At 37.8% G+C, this 18,344-nt stretch overlaps 1 protein-coding gene across 1 annotated transcript in view; it reads left to right on the forward strand.

Annotated features, from left to right (window-relative positions):
* Ide (Insulin degrading metalloproteinase) overlaps window positions 1-18,344 on the forward strand; it is a 644,148-nt gene that overhangs the window by 482,365 nt on the left and 143,439 nt on the right. The window contains exon 19 of the mRNA XM_067140877.2: window positions 9,649-9,783. Coding sequence (XP_066996978.2) covers window positions 9,649-9,783 — 135 coding nt within the window. The remainder of the gene's footprint in view (window positions 1-9,648; window positions 9,784-18,344) is intronic.

The raw sequence follows: 18,344 nt of genomic DNA on the forward strand, positions 1-18,344 counted from the left end.
AGTCAAAAAAAGCGGGTCACGACGTTGTTCCAAGATGTTCGAGCTCTCACCCACACAAAACACACTAGGGGGATTATACAGGAAGTGGTGAAAATACATAAAAATCCTAATCATTTTAATGGGTTCACTGGCTATCAGTTTTGCAAGACCTGGGTGCAGCTATAAAAGTTTACGGTAGGTAGTTTTCTTCCACCGTCTCCATTTTGTTTTGGTTTTTCCCAAATTCATACTCTTCTTTTTACTAAGTCATTCACTCAATGTGCTGTATATTTGTCATCTATGTACACCTGTTACTTAACTCTCGCACGTCCATAGTGTAGTAATGCATACCGCGGAAGCAGAGCACCTCCTGCCCATAGCGCACTAAAACGTACTTGTATTTCCAGTCGCATGAGTAAGCCACCTATCGGCAGATAGAAGAATATAGCTAACTCGTACTAATATGTGCACTAGAGGTCTGCAAACCACCCAGTTCGTTCACTCCTGCTCATTTAACCCTCATACGTTCGGCTGTATCTCGGTCGGATTTCATCAGGTTGGCTAGCAGCATTTAGTCTGGCGTAAGGCAGCTGATGCACTTACGGATAGTATCAACGAAGTTACGACGATCAAACTTGAAAAGAGCGAGGAAAGGAGAGTGGCTGACTATAAAACGTTGCACACTATGGAAATATTTTTACAAAATTTTCATTTAATTAATATAATTACAAACTTACTACAACCACTGCGAGATCAACTTGTCACAGAACATAATCTTGTACCATCTTTCACATCATCACAAACATTCGTCATTATTTTTGTTATTTGTTTTAGTACAGAATGGATCAAGAGAGCACCATTTATTTTATCTGGATTAAGTGAGCTCCTTTTGTCACTAATTTGGTTACCAGCTGAACTGAAATTTCTTTCACTTGCCAAATTGGATGCTGGAATAAACAATATTTTCTTTACTAGCAGAGCAAGTCTTGGATATTCTATGCTGTTATTTCTCCACCATGCAAGAGGATTACAACTTACGAATATTAAAAGAATTTTAAAGAACTTTAATTACAATCAACATGATAAGAATTGAACAGGTGGACCCATTAATAAAATTATTTTATTAGAATTGAATCTCTGTCGGCAGCCCTGAAGATGGTTTTCCATGGTTTCCCATTTTCACACCAGGCAAATGCTGGGGCTGTATCTTAATTAATGCCATGGCTGCTTCCTTCCCACCCCTAGCCCCTTCCTGTCCCATCATCGTCATAAAACCTATCTGTGTCAGTGCGACATATAGCCAATTGTAAAAAAACAAAATTGAATTTCTGTACATGCAAAGGGATCATCATCAGAAAGGTGATCTTTTAATAAATGAGTTGTTGTAGGAGGAATATTTGCAACGTTTATTAGTCGTTAGTCTGCGCCAACATTAACTGTTTTTGACATGAAACCCTCTTCCCGAAACAACTGTAAATGGATGAAGCTCTGTTTTACACGGTTTCACGCACTTCTGTGTAATGTTTGTTAGATATCATGTGGTACTTTGTTCAATGGATGTACTGTATTCAACCGCACTGTACACACATGTGCTTTCATATATGAGGGATCAGATACAAACGTCAATAAGGAAGCACATTGTTTACATGGCAGATATCCTACATGTTGACCATTCGCAGTTGTTAATAGGAAGAAGTATTCCTACACTTATTCATCCTTTCTTACTTTAGTAATCCAGATTCCTTCCTCTGAAGTTTTGCTTTCACTCTCTGGTCTCCCGATCCATGATTGGAATGAATGTCGTAGTGAATGTGATGTGTTCATTCAGACTGTCAAGTGCCAAGCGGTCGGTCAGATCATGCTCATTTACTACATGACTACCTTATTTCAACCGACCGTAAACAGAGAATGCAGACCTTTAATGTGCTTTATCTAGAGACCATAGATGTTTCCTTTTAAAATATGTGCAGGCTTAATACAAAATGCAGAAGGCTTTGACAGATTTAGATAGATTTATTTCTCATCAACAGGTTATTTTCCCAATTAAAGATGATTCATTAAAACATAATATACAACAAATACACCTTAAATAAATAACACTAATTTCCTAAAATATTAACCAAATTCAAACTAAACCTAGAGACCTTTATATATGCGTATTTACAACACCTTAAATAAATAAATAAAAACTAAATCTCCTTAAATAATTTACATTATTAAACTATATCTAGTAACATTTACATATTTTTTTTTTTTTTTTTTGCTATTTGCTTTACGTCGCACCGACACAGATAGGTCTTATGGCGACGATGGGATAGGAAAGACCTAGGAGTTGGAAGGAAGCGGCCGTGGCCTTAATTAAGGTACAGCCCCAGCATTTGCCTGGTGTGAAAATGGGAAACCACGGAAAACCATCTTCAGGGCTGCCGACAGTGGGGCTCGAACCCACGATCTCCCGGATGCAAGCTCACAGCCGCGCGCCTCTACGCGCACGGCCAACTCGCCCGGTCATTTACATATTTACGAGTACATATTATACAGATAGGGTCTTACGTTCATGAGGTCATTAGGGCACATCTGATTTTAGACGGGGGTGAGTGAAAAAGGTTCACTGATTGACCCACCACATTCAGTGATGTTAGTGCCCTCACAGGCCATGAGTTAGCACAAGCCACAGTTCTTTCTTTAGGCAGATGAAAAAAATATACATTTGCCTAGTATTGCGACGAGGAACATGTAATGGAATCAGCTCCAATAATGTTGAGCAATCCACTCTATTCGTCAGACACTTATAAAGAAAGAGGGCATTGGCACATCTGTGGAGTGAGTGCAATGTCCTCATTCTGATAGTCTCACAAAAAGACTCTTAATCGGAAGAAGAGAGAGAAATACCCAGTCCCTTGTAGCTGATCCATTTAATGAACCTTATTTGGACGCTTTCCAAGTTTCATACTAAATACTGCTGAGAGGGTAGCCACACCTCGCAACAGTATTCTAACGATGGCCTGATTAGAATGCAAACAAAGTTATTAGAGTTCTAGGGGAAACAAATTCGGCACAGTTTCTTTTCAGAAAGCCAAGTAATTTAAACCCTTTCCTAGAAATGTTGTCTAAATGTTTCTCGAAGGAAAGACCGTAACAGTTTGAAAGTGTCACATCAAGATCATTTATTTCATTCACTCGAGCTATTTGGAAATTGCATAAATGGTAAGGGAAATTTACTGGTTCCAACTTACGTGAAAATATAATTGCATTGAATTTTGAAGTATTCAAACCAAGCAGCCACTTTTTACACCAGTTACTTAGGAGGTTAAGTCAGACTGTAGCAACTTACAGTCCAACTCACTATTGATCACCTTAAAGATCTTCAGATCGTCAGCATACAGAAGGCAATTACTGTGTTGTATAAATTATGTTATATCATTTAAGAATATGACAAAGAAAGGAGGGCCTAGTAAAGAGCATTGGAGGACACCTGAAGTAGGGTGGTACGGCTTTGACATAATACCATCAGTTTTTACTACGCAAATCCTATTGTGAGGTAGCTTCTAATCCACTTCATAGCACTTCCTCCTATCCCATATGCTGACAATTTGATGAGTAGAGCATCATGTTGAACTGAATCAAAGGCTTTGGAGAAGTCCGTGTAAACAACATCCACTCGTTGCTTCCTATCCAGACATTCTGAAATGAAATTGATGTACACCGCCATACTGGTCATGGTAGAGCGTTTCTGTACAAAACCGTGCTGCGCTATATTAATATACTGTGAAAATGAACTGCACAATCTCTTATACACGATCTTCCCTGCCACCTTTGAAATCAGAGACAATAACACAACAGGCCTATAGTTATCAAACAACATTTTATCTCTTTTCTTGAACACTGGTATGGCATAACCTTTCTTCCACTCACACGGAAAGTACCCTGACGAGAATGACATATTTATTGTGATGTTAAGTGGCCTACCTAGCTCAGATGCACATTCTTTCAAAACTATTGTGGGTACGTCATCTGCACCACATGATTTGGAGGTATCCAAACATTCAAGAATTGAAGATACCTCTGCTGGAGAGGTCACTATTGAAGTTAGGCCTATATCACACACGTAGTGGATAGATTAGACTTTGCGGTAGGTGAGTGATGCTTTTCAGTGGTATCAGCAAAACCGTCCAAGATGCTCCTCTTGTCCTGTAATTCTTTCCCGTTCTGAAGCATAGTAGATGGCAGGCGAGATGACCTCCGTTTGTTGTTTACAAAATTCCAGAAACACTTCGGGTTGGCAGCTAATTTCGATTCCATCGAAGTTATATAGTTTCTGTATTTTTTGAGCTGAAGACGCTTAAATTCACCACGTATGGTCGAAAATTGCACATAATCACTACTATGGCCCGTTCTTTAAAACTTCCTTCTTGCCCTCTCCTTTTCTTTTAATTAATCTATTACCTCAGAGTCGTACCAGCATGGGTACTTCCGCATGCTAACTATCTGGGATGGTACAGTGTCTTTTATTACAGCGTGAAGGAGTTCGTAGAAAAGGGTTAACACCTCATCGACGGAGGGGGAGTCTTCGATTAAATTCCAGGGACACGACAAAAGGAGATCTCTCATTTGAGGAAAATCGGCCTTAGTCCATGCGAACATTAACTTCCTCTGCGGTATGGGGCGCATAACTCGCAGTAGAGATAGAGTGAATTCTACAGCTCGATGGTCGGATGTAATTACCTTTTCCATCTCAATGCAGTCCAAGTGTCCGAAGTATTGTTCCGAGATTAGAACCAGGTCCAGGAAGTTCTTGTTTCTTGTTGGGAAATGACACATTTGCTTGAGTCTGAATTCACTGACGATTTCAAGAAGTAAGATGACTTCCGCACATCTTTGTTTTCTAACGGGACCAGGATTCCAAGCCAAATGCCTGATGTTAAAGTCTACGCAAACTACAATAATATCCTGTGGGTTTAAAACAGCTGTGACGTTGGCAAGTGTTGCTCGAAGATTACTCATTCTAGCAGTAACTTCGTCCGGTGGCAGGTAGAAGCACACTACAAACACAGACCTTCCTGATGTTGGGGTGGCCTTGACCACGAGACACTCCCAGTCTCCCGTCAGCTCTGGCCGGGAATCTGGCCTTAGAGGAGATTTCACAGCAATCATAATCCCTCCCCCTTTCACTTTGCTACTATGCACCTGATGTCTGTCTTGACGAAACACACAGTAATCAGTAGACAACAGTTCATTATGTCTGCAGTGTCAGATGTGAACAAACATGTCTGCTGTTAATTCGCGTGGAAATATTTTATGTTATAATGAAAACCTTTGATGTGTTAGTGCGATGTTAAACAAATAGCAAAAAAGAAAAGAGTACCTGAAGACCTATGCATCGCATGTGGGTGTGACGCCTTAGCATTTTCCGAGGACTCACCATTTTGGTACTCATTTTAGGCTGTTATTACGATGCGTTCGCCACTTGTGCCATCTGGTGAGGAAGGAGAGTATAATTTAATCAGTACACGAACAGTCAAGTAATTTCCAAGTTCCAGCCGCTATTGTTAGTGAAGTTTTTGTCATTGATAGTCATTTTTTTCTTATCAATCAATACTGATCTGCATTTAGGGCAGTCGCCCAGGTGGCACATTCCCTATCTGTTGCTTTCCTAGCCTTTTCCGAAATGATTTCAAAGAAATTGGAAATTTATTGAACATCTCCCTTGGTAAGTTATTCCAATCCCTAACTCCCCTTCCTATAAATGAATATTTGCCCCAGTTTGTCCTCTTGTATTCCAAATTTATCTTCATATTGTGATCTTTCCTACTTTTATAGACGCCATTCAAACCTATTCGTCTACTAATGTCAATCCACGCCATCTCTCCGCTGACACCTCGGAACATACCACTTAGTCGAGCAGCTCTCCTTCTTTCTCTCAATTCTTCCCAACCCAAACATTGCAATATTTTAGTAACGCTACTCTTTTGTCGGAAATCACCCAGAACAAATCGAGCTGCTTTTCTTTGGATTTTTTCCAGTTCTTGAATCAGGTAATCCTGGTGAGGGTCCCATACACTGGAACCATAATCTAGTTGGGGTCTTACCAGAGACTTATATGCACTCTCCTTTACATCCTTACTACAACCCCTAAACACCCTCATAACCATGTGCAGAGATCGGTACCCTTTATTTACAATCCCATTTATGTGATTACCCCAGTGAAGATCTTTCCTTATATTAATACCTAGATACTTACAATGATCCCCAAAAGGAACTTTCACCCCATCAACGCAGTAATTAAAACTGAGAGGAATTTTCCTATTTGTGAAACTCACAACCTGACTTTTAGCCCCGTTTATCAACATACCATTGCCTGCTGTCCATCCCACAATATTTTCGAGGTCACGTTGCAGTTGCTCACAATCTTGTAACTTATTTATCATTCTATAGAGAATAACATCATCCGCAAAAAGCCTTACCTCCAATTCCACTCCTTTACTCATATCATTTATATATATAAGAAAACATAAAGGTCCGATAACACTGCCCTGAGGAACTCCCCTCTCAACTATTACAGGGTCAGACAAAGCTTCACCTACTCTGACTCTCTGAGATCTGTTTTCTAGAAATATAGCAACCCATTCAGTCACTCTTTTGTCTAGTCCAATTGCACTCATTTTTGCCAGTAGTCTCCCATGATCCACCCTATCAAATGCTTTAGACATGTCAATCGCGATACAGTCCATTTGACCTCCAGAATCCAAGATATCTGCTATATCTTGCTGGAATCCTACAAGTTGAGCTTCAGTGGAATAACCTTTCCTAAATCCGAATTGCCGTCTATCGAACCAGTTATTAATTTCACAAACATGTCTAATATAATCAGAAAGAATGCCTTCCCAAAGCTTACATACAATGCATGTCAAACTTACTGGCCTGTAATTTTCAGCTTTATGTCTATCACCCTTTCCTTTATACACAGGGGCTACTATAGCAACTCTCTATTCATCTGGTATAGCTCCTTCGGCCAAACAATAATCAAATAAGTACATCAGATATGGTACTATATCCCAACCCATTGTCTTTAGTATATCCCCAGAAATCTGATCAATTCCAGCCGCTTTTCTAGTTTTCAAATTTTGTATCTTATTGTAAATGTCATTGTTATCATATGTAAATTTTATTACTTCTTTGGCCTTAGTCTCTTCCTCTATCTCGACATTATCCTTGTAACCAACAATCTTTACATACTGCTGACTGAATACTTCTGCCTTTTGAAGATCCTCACATACACACTCCCCTTGTTCATTAATTATTCCTGGAATGTCCTTCTTGGAACCTGTTTCTGCCTTAAAATACCTATACATACCCTTCCATTTTTCACTAAAATTTGTATGACTGCCAATAATGCTTGCCATCATGTTATCCTTTGCTGCCTTCTTTGCTAGATTCAATTTTCTAGTAAGTTCCTTCAATTTCTCCTTACTTCCACAGCCATTTCTAACTCTATTTCTTTCCAGTCTGCACCTCCTTCTTAGTCTCTTTATTTCTCTGTTATAATAAGGTGGGTCTTTACCATTCCTTACCACCCTTAAAGGTACAAACCTGTTTTCGCATTCCTCAACAATTTCTTTAAACCCATCCCAGAGTCTGTTTACATTTTTATTTACCGTTTTCCACCGATCATAGTTACTTTTTAGAAACTGCCTCATACCTGCTTTATCAGCCATATGGTACTGCCTAACAGTCCTACTTTTAAGACCTTCCTTTCTATCACATTTATTTTCAACTACCACAAAAACAGCTTCATGATCACTAATACCATCTAGTACTTCAGTTTCCCTATAGAGCTCATCTGGTTTTATCAGCACCACATCCAAAATATTTTTCCCTCTGGTTGGTTCCATCACTTTCTGAATCAGCTGTCCTTCCCATATTAACTTTTTTGCCATTTGTTGGTCATGCTTCCTGTCGTTCGCATTTCCTTCCCAATTGACATCTGGCAAATTCAGATCTCCCGCTACAATCACATTTCTTTCCATGTCGTTTCCCACATAGCTGACTATCCTATCAAATAATTCCGAATCCGCATCAGTGCTACCCTTTCCCGATCTGTACACTCCAAATATATCAAGTTGCCTATTATCATTAGAAATGAGCCTTACACCTAGAATTTCATGTGTCTCATCTTTAACTTTTTCGTAGCTTACAAATTCTTCTTTCACCAGAATGAAAACTCCCCCTCCCACCTTTCCTATCCTATTTCTACGATACACACTCCAGTGCCGTGAGAAAATTTCTGCATCCATTATATCATTTCTCAGCCATGATTCAACTCCTATTAAAATATCTGGTAAATATATATCTATTAAATTACTTAATTCTATTCCTTTCTTTACAGTACTTCTACAGTTCAACACTAACAATTTTATGTCATCCCTACTTGATTTCCAGTTCCCTGTTCCCTTATCACCGCTCCCTAGGCCATCCCGTTTCCCTGAATGTACCTCCCTATTACCCTTCCAAACAAATTTCCTAACTTATACGTACCACTGCGGTTTAAATGAAGGCCATCCGAGCGCAGATCCCTATCTCCTACCCACCCATTAGGATCTAGAAATTTCACTCCCAGTTTCCCACATACCCACTCCATAGTCTCATTTAAATCCCCAATCACCCTCCAGTCAGTATCCCTCCTACACAGTATTCCACTAATAACAATCTCCGCTTTCTTAAACTTCACCCGTGCTGCATTTACCAGATCCCACACATCTCCAACTATGTTGGTACTTATATCAGCTCGCCTTACGTTGTTGGTACCAACGTGAAACACTACCACCTTCTCCTTCCCCTCCTCCCTCTCTTCTACTTTCCTCAACATCTGCCTCAATCTAATTCCTGGATAACATTCTACCCTGGTTCCCTTTCCTCCACACACTTTCCCCACGTGTCTAACGATGGAATCCCCCATGACCAGAGCCTCAACCCTACCCACCTCATTTGATCCCCTCCCCTCCTGGTCAGCCCTATCTTTCCTGATAGCTGCAGAAGCTACTTCCTCCTCCCTTTTCTCCTTCCCATGACCCTGTTCCACCTGTCTTTTCCTATCCTCTACTGAGGATGCAGAGCGAAGTATTCACGTAATGGAAAAAATCTCTATACAACATTCATTTGACTGGGCAAAAACCCAGATCATCATCTTGTGTAATTTAGAATACTTTATTGGAAGAGGCATATGACAGTCTTGCTGTCAAGTTGGAGAACCCGTTTTTCAAGAAAGTTCTGACACTGGCACCTCCTAAAACTGATACATGTTCAGTGGACTAAAAGACAATCAGTATTTTGTTTGCACATTAATCCTATAGTACAGTTGCAAGTTCAACGCAGTCTTCAAATATCTGATATCATAACCGCTCTTATATTGACTTCCTGCCGTTAGAAGTATGGTATTGAATACAATACTCCGGCGAAGTTATTAATGCAGTGGTTATAGGGCTTAAGGGGGTTTGTTTATACCATGTATGCTTTACATATTATGTACATATATTATCTATGTTAAGATCAGGATTTGGTGTCCCAAGCCATTTTAATCCTTTTTAAAATTTTAGTTGTTATTTCAGCCACTGTTCATTTGCATTTGAATTAGCTGTCATCATTGTTAATATATTTTTTGTATGATTGCAGGAACAACTAGGTTACATTGTATCATGTGATGTTAGAGGATATGGTGGTGTACATGGCCTTCGTATTATTGTGCAGTCAAACAAGCATCCAAAATATGTGGACCAAAGGATAGAAGTGTTCATTGAAAACATGAAGGTGAGAATATTTTAACAATGACATGCAGAATAATCAGTATTATTTTAGCCAAGAGTTCAAATAAGCATTTTTTTTTTTTAATTTTGCTTAATTATAATCAAGGAGAAGAATGCATCAGAACCCACTACAGGCCAATGTTGTAATATTTCATTAATCCTTTTATTCATCCTTCTGAATGTTCTGTACCATTAGTTCCCTATTAGCTAAGGAATGTGACTTCCATCTTTTGAAAGAGCTAGATCATAGGTGCCACGTTCCAGACTTGGAAACAATGTTGTAATAATTAATAAATAAGAATCATTAAATTAGTGAAATAACGCTGACTTCACTATCATTTTTTACAATGAAAGAATTAAATTGTTAGTTAATTCATTCGAAAACCATCAAAGTAGTTAGTGAGACATAAAAACAATAACATCATTATTATAACATTCATTCATGATAATTATCATCATTACATAATGGATTTCAACTTTCAAGAAAATATGCCATATCATCAACAGGGGCAAGTGGGTATTTTCTTCTCTTTTTTTGTTTATGGCAAGACATTTTATGTTTGGTTCAGTATTTCCTACTCTCGTGGTAAATCAGAATCAGCATCAAGACAGTTTTTTAGTTCTTTCTAACAACAAAATATTGAAAATATTTGTTCACAAAAAATTTCTGTGACACTCCTGAGGTTACCGCTGAGCTCAGTGACAGCTCTACTGAACACACTGTGTTCGGCCTATGAAGAATGACTTCAGCCTTGCCAGCAGGTTACTCTGAATGACAATCTTCTTAAAGTCTAGAACCACATAGTATGTTTGGGATAAATCTGTCTGATCCAAATTGTGTGCCCAGTCATCAGTGATCTGAGTTCAAAGAGTTGTACAGGATTTCCAAGGAACTAAACCATGTTGTTTCAATACCTGACATTCAAATATATTAACTTGTTTTGTTGTGGTCAGGTGTTATTAAGAAATGAAACTGTTGCAGCAATAAGTTTGTCATCAGTGTGCAGGGCTTTCAAGTGTTGTGCCCTTCTGAGTTGGCCAATACTTATGTTTCAAGGTATATCTTGGCAAAATAATGGAAAGAATACTGGGAAGAAAAGATGGAAATACTGCGTATCAAAGGGCAGTTAAGTTTCTGAACAGGGGGATCCAACATTTTCACTTGGTGGATGCCATTGCTGTTGTGAGACAAAATATTGAGAAGCAGTGGGAGTGTGGGAAGATCTGATAAATGATATTTATTAATTTGGAAATGTCCTATAATAGTGTCCTCAAAGGTAAGGTAGGAAAGAGTCTGGTGTAGAAAAGTACTGGATGTAAAACAATAAAAATTGAAAAAGGCTATTTTTATTAAATTCTGTAATTATGTCAAGACCCTAGTGGGCCAGACAAAATAATTTAAAATTAGAAAGAGAGAGGGAAGTGTACTACCATGTTTACAGATTGTAATTGTGATTAATGATACTGTGTTATCATTTTATGAGAAAACTTTGAATCATTCTGCCGTAGGCCAATTTCTGGCTCTCTCAACTGCAGCATGGGAAGCTAGGTGATGAAATATCCCAGCAGTTAGTTGCTTCTGAGAGTTGTACTGGAACGTGTGCAACAGTTGCTTGTGTATTTTGTATTAATTATTATAATTATTTACAAGTTGCTTTACATCACACTGGCACAAATAGGTCTTATGGAGACTAGGAGTGTTAAGGAATTGGCCATGGTCTTAATGTTGTTGTTGCTATTTGCTTTACGTCGCACCGACACAGATAGGTCTTATGGCGACGATGGGACAGGAAAGGGCTAGGAGTGGGAAGGAAGCGGCCGTGGCCTTTATTAAGGTACAGCCCCAGCATTTGCCTGGTGTGAAAATGGGAAACCACGGAAAACCATTTTCAGGGCTGCCGACAGTGGGGTTCGAACCTACTATCTTCCGAATACTGGATACTGGCCGCACTTAAGCAACTGCAGCTATCGAGCTCGGTCGTGGTCTTAATTAAACTACAGCCATAGCATTTGTCTGGTGTGAAAATGGGAAACCACGGAAATCCTTCTGCAGGCCTGCTGGCAGTAGGGTTCGAAGACACTGTCTACCGAATGCAAGCTCACATCTGCGCTATTGTGTATATTTATTTATTTATTTCTTTATTTATTTATTTATTTATTTATTTATTTATTTATTTATTTATTTATTTATTTATTTATTCCTAACTTACATTTGTGGCGAAGTTAGGTCTCACGGCCCTCTCTTACACTTAACCACTATAAACAATAAAATTTAAAAATGTAAACATAAGAGTAAGACATAGAAATTCTAAAAAGAGATAATTCTACTGACAGATAATTCTAAGACTAAGTTAGGCCTACATATCAGTACAGCAATTAGTGTGTCAATACTACTTTGTCCTTGTGGGAGCCTCGGCATGGGGGAAGTTGTAGTACTAATAATAATAAAATAATAATAAATGAAGAAAACCCATTCACACAACATACACACAATGACCCGCACAACTCAGTTTTATGTTCCCAGGAAAAAATTTCGGCAGGCAGATTTGAATTTATGAGGCTAAGTAAGGTGCCGAATGTCCATTGGGAGTGTATTCCAGAGTCTCGATGCAGTAACTAAATAGGAATGATTGTAGGAATTCGTTTGACTTAGTGGAATTTCAAGTACGGAACCAGAATGGGTACTAATTTATTGGAATGAGGAAAGGAAACAAAAATTAGATAAGAGGTAAGTAGGAGTGTTCATCGAGAGCACTTTGTAACCAAATGTCATTAGGTGAAAATTCCTTCGTTCATTTATGTGTAGCCATCCCAATATTTTGAAATATGGTGTAACATGAATGTAATGTCGCAGTTGGTTGAGGGTAATGTTGCAGTTGGAAGGCATATCCTATGCATAAGTTTTGTGCTCGCTGAAGTCTCAAAGCTTGTTCAGCATTTAGATTGACTAGTACTGTATCACAGTAGTCTAAAATTGGGAATAGTAGTGCTTGGATTAATTTTAATTTAAGTTTTTGAGGAAAAGAATTCTTGTGACGTTAGAGGGGATATAAAGCTGCATGAACATTACATACATTTGTTACGTGTTCATTCCAGGTTAGATTCTCATTGATGGAAATTCCAAGATTAGTTACATTTTTAAGGTACGGTACAGCAATGTCACTGATTATGATTGGAGGAGGATTGATATTGCTTATTACATGTAATAATGTAGAGTTTCCTATGATAATACTTTGTGTTTTACGAGGATTTAGGAATAAGTGGTTGTTTTTAGCATAGGCGGTAAGCCTTTCAATATCCGAATTAATATGCTGAAGTATTTCATGTAAATTGTTTGTAGTGGTGTTTGTATATCTGCATATCATCAGCATATAAGTGGTAGTTGCAGTACTGAAGTGTGGAAAATATGCCATTAATATGCAAGACGAACAGTAAGGGCCCTAGAACAGACCCTTGAGGGACACCGGATGATTCTACAGCCCATTGGGATCTTTGATAGTTTACCACTACGCACTGGTGACGATTTATAAGGTATGACTTTAAAAAATTAAGGGCTATCGGGCTGATATGCAGAGAGCGTAGCTTGGATAATAGTATGTCTATATTAACCATGTCGAACACACCACTAAAGTCAAGGAGTGTCGGTATCATCACCTGCCGTTTGTCCATTGTTAGTCTTATGTCATCTGTTACCCAAAGAAGTGCAGTCCTAGTACTGTGTCCCTTTCTGAAGCCAGATTGCAATGAGTCAAAAAGAGAATGTCTGGTTAAGAATTCAACTCGTTCAAGAACTTTCGAGAGAGGGGGAAGAATCGAAATAGGCCGGTAATCGGATGGCGCATTTGCTGTGGTACCGGTATGCTCTAATATTGGGGTTACTAGAGCATCCTTCCATGCAGTTGGAAACGTTCCTGTGGTGAGATAGTGGTTTACAACGTGGGTAATAATTGGTAGGACCGTGCCAATAATGTTTTTTATAAAGCCTATTGGGATGTTATCTGCTCCTTTAGCTTGTGACTTAATTGAATTCAAAATACGCTTTACATCATTTATACTGACAGGGTGAAAAGAGAAATTATGTTCGTTTTCTGTAGGGTCACTGATTCTTTTATTTAGATTGATATGATTTTGAGGTTGAGATTCCTTTATTGGGTTAGTTACGAAGTGAGTTAAGTGTATCAAGAGATATAGTTGTCATATGTGGCTCTTTGCATTTTCTAACTCCCATAGCTTGAAGTTCGTTCCAGGTTTCACGTGCATTTAAGTTCCTTGTTACATTTTTAATGTGATTAAATTTACTATTGCGAATTAATTGCTTTGTTCTGTTACTAAGAGACGATACTGTTCAAAATCTAGTTCATTATTTGTTTCCTTGTATCGGCGGAACATTGCGTCACGGCGAGCCATTGTTGCTTTTATATCGCTTGTTAACCAAGGTGCAGGCGAGCGAGTGACTCTAGCTTGCCTAACTGGAGCATGCTTGTCATATAGTCCTATGAGTAGAGAGTTAAATCTTCTCACTTTCATGTCTGTGTCGTGCAACTGCTTTATATCTTCCCAAGGTAAACTGTACGCATCATATTGGAGTCGTCATAAAAGGAAAGAAAAATTCCACCTAATCAATACATTTATTTTCTTGTAAAGTATTACAATCTCGGACCGGTTTCGACCCTTCATAGGTCATCCTCAGCTATATCAGAATCACATTTGCATTTCTATCTTATACCTCTGAAAGACCTTCATGATATATTGTTTGATAATTTCCAGTGAAAACTTATCTTAAAAACTTATAAATTTCTAAGCGTTGTATTAAAATTAAAATTGCAAAACTTTGTCTATTATACACATGCCCTTTGGCTGACAGAATCCGTCCTTGGGTTGATTAAGCATCTAACTTAGGTATTGCTGCTTATTCTGTTGAATCGATTCCCTTTTATACTTATGTACAATCGTGAATAGACTATCAGTAAAATTTGATAAATAAAACTTGCGTGATAATTATAATAAAATATCATGTTACATCTTTACACCATATTGCTGGAGTGATATTATTTTAGGTAGAATATAAATGCGTGTTGACCTATATAAAATATTTTTACATAAACACACTAATATATTTTAAAGTCTAAAATACTTATTGCTTTGGATCTTGCGTTGTTATGTGGTAAAATATTGTAACAATTTGTCTTTATATAACATCAGATATTGATAATATTTAAATATGCCGTGTATGGTTGGCTTTTAAGTCTAATGATTAAATGTCAGTTCCTTCTTGCATAAAATTATAAGTTTCATATTGTGTTGATTACGTATCATATAAAACATAAATGTCTGTTAAATAGAATGCTTATCATTTATTACAGAAGTTTTTTAAAAACACTTGAATGTCTAGTAATATAGTCAATGTATTAGTGACACTGAAACGTGTTGGCCTTGATTCTTGCGTTATATTTCCATAATTTGCCTTCTTTTATATATGTCGAATGTTGGTCTTTATAGGTTCCATTTGTAAATAACAGCACTTTCCTATAATTGTGAAATGGATCAATATAAGCTTGATACGTGTTAAATTATGCACTATATGTGTGATTCAGTTCTGGCCTAACTTCTGTTCTGGAGTTTTCTCCCATCAAATGCCGTAAGAATGTGGTTTTTCCTTTCCCTTTTTGAGGCTGGTAAAGTTGCTGGATGTTTGAAATGCGAGTTTCTTGGCCGTTTGACGAACCACCACATTCTTACGGCATTTGATGGGAGAAAACTCCAGAACAGAAGTTAGGCCAGAACTGAATCACACATATAGTGCATAATTTAACACGTATCAAGCTTATATTGATCCATTTCACAATTATAGGAAAGTGCTGTTATTTACAAATGGAACCTATAAAGACCAACATTCGACATATATAAAAAAAAGGCAAATTATGGAAATATAACGCAAGAATCAAGGCCAACACGTTTCAGTGTCACTAATACATTGACTATATTACTAGACATTCAAGTGTTTTTAAAAAACTTCTGTAGTAAATGATAAGCATTCTATTTAATAGACATTTACGTTTTATACGATACGTAATCAACACAATATGAAACTTGTAATTTTATGCAAGAAGGAACTGACATTTAATCATTAGACTTAAAAGCCAACCATACACGGCATATTTAAATATTATCAATATCTGATGTTATATAAAGACAAATTGTTACAATATTTTACCACATAACAACGCAAGATCCAAAGCAATAAGTATTTTAGACTTTAAAGTACAATGATTAGACTTTAAAATATATTAGTGTGTTTATGTAAAAATATTTTATAGAGGTCAACACGCATTTATATTCTACCTAAAATAATATCACTCCAGCAATATGGTGTAAAGATGTAACATGATATTTTATTATAATTATCACGCAAGTTTTATTTATCAAATTTTACTGATAGTCTATTCACGATTGTACATAAGTATAAAAGGGAATCGATTCAACAGAATAAGCAACAATACCTAAGTTAGATGCTTAATCAACCCAAGGACGGATTCTGTCAGCCAAAGGGCATGTGTATAATAGACAAAGTTTTGTAATTTTAATTTTAACACAACGCTTAGAAATTTATAAGTTTTTAAGATAAGTTTTCACTGAAAATTATGAAACAATATATCATGAAGGTCTTTCAGAGGTATAATATAGAAATGCAAATGTGATTCTGATATAGCTGAGGATGACCTATGAAGGGTCGAAACCGGTCCTAGATTGTAATACTTTACAAGAAAATAAATGTATTGATTAGGTGGAATTTTTCTTTCCTTTTATGATGATTGGTAAATGTCAATACGGAAAATGAAATTCATAAATCAAGATCATATTGGAGTTGTTGTAGATTGATATTTTTCAGATCCCTATAACTAATGTATTTAGCTCTGTATTTTGGTACACATAGAGAGTAGCACAGGTAAATTAAGTCATGAGTTGAGATGCCAGGTACAGGAAATTGACCATACTTAAGAACTTTATGCGGGTTATTTGTAATCAGGAGATCAATTCCAGTATGGCTTGTATATTAAGTGTATGAACATGATTAGTTGCATCTAGTGGTAAGATCGTCATGTCGATGGAGGTAAGTAGGTTGCTGATTCGTTCTGATTGGCCAAACCACCTCATTCTGGACATGCTGACCTGATCTAACAATGATGTAACAAGTGTGGACCTAAGGAACTTCATCTCGGACGCCCGCAACCTGGATGAGTCGTTCTTAGATAGGGTGCAGGTTTCATTACCTAACGTTAAAATTGGTATGAAGTACTGATTGAACATCACCAGCTTTGATTTTGTTGGTACTTCGGGATCCCAGAGGAGTGTTCGTACTTGCCGGTAAAAGTGAGAGCTCTTCTGTACTCTATTTGCCACCTCCTTTGTGGCTAGTGTATCTCAAGATATTACACTGCCAAGGTATGTAAAGCTTTCCACACTTTCTAGTGGATGGTTTCCTAGCATGATGTTTGATAGTCATTCCTCTCTGTTTATTGCCATCACTATAATGTTTTGAGTTCACTTATCTTGAGATTGAACTCCTGGAACTTAACCTTCCATTCATTGAGTCTCGACTGTACTTCTTCCTCAGTTTCTCCCCAGATCACAACATCATCAGCGAAGGCCATTGCATTTAGTTCACCTGAGGTTTTTTTTATGTTCTTCAGTATGTCATCCATGATGGTGATAAACAATAAAGGGGATAATGCACTACCTTGCTGGACTTCACATTCGGTCTTGAACCAGGATGAATGTCCGTCAACCAATCGTGCACAGCTGGTACAGTTCTCATACAGCATCTGAACTTTCCTCACCAGTCCCTCTGGCACATTCCTTTTTCTCAGGCATTCCCGCATCTTCTCTCTTGCAATGCTGTCATATGCCTTCTCAATGTCAAGGAAAACCATAAACAGATCTTTGCCTTTTTCCCAATATTTTTCCATTAACATACGGACACTGAAGATTAGGTCTGTTGTGGACCTGTTAGGCCTGAAGCTATACTGTTCTTCTTCAGACTGTGGCTCTAAGATGAATCGCAATCTGCTCTCTTTAAGATTTTCTCAAGAATCTTAAGACCATGAGAAAGATGTGTTATTCCCCAGTAGTTGGAGCATTTTTGGTGATTTCCTTTCTTAAACAGAGGGATAATGACACCCTTGCTCCAGTCAGTAGGTTTCTTGCCATCATTCCATACTGCATTGAGCACTCTGTGTAGCCACTGTAAACCCTGGACTCCGGCTGCTTTAATCATGTCCGTGCTGACTTCATCGATTCCTGGGGATTTCCCATGCAGCATCATCTTCTGCTGCTTCTCTTTCTGCCCATGTAATGGGAGGTTCCTCTGTACAGGTTTCTACATCTGTTTTTTTTGTTCTCTGATCTGCTTCTTTCCTGTTCAATAGGTGATCAAAATGATTCCTCAGAACCTCTCTGATGCCCTCTTCTTTCCGGGCCAGGTTTCCATAAGGATCTTGAATTGCTTTGATGGTTTCAACTGAATTCCTTTTATTTTTGATCACTCTGAACTATAGTTTCATATTG

Source organism: Anabrus simplex, chromosome 2 (assembly GCF_040414725.1).
Source record: "Anabrus simplex isolate iqAnaSimp1 chromosome 2, ASM4041472v1, whole genome shotgun sequence".
In the NCBI taxonomy this organism is placed as follows: Eukaryota; Metazoa; Arthropoda; class Insecta; order Orthoptera; family Tettigoniidae; genus Anabrus; species Anabrus simplex.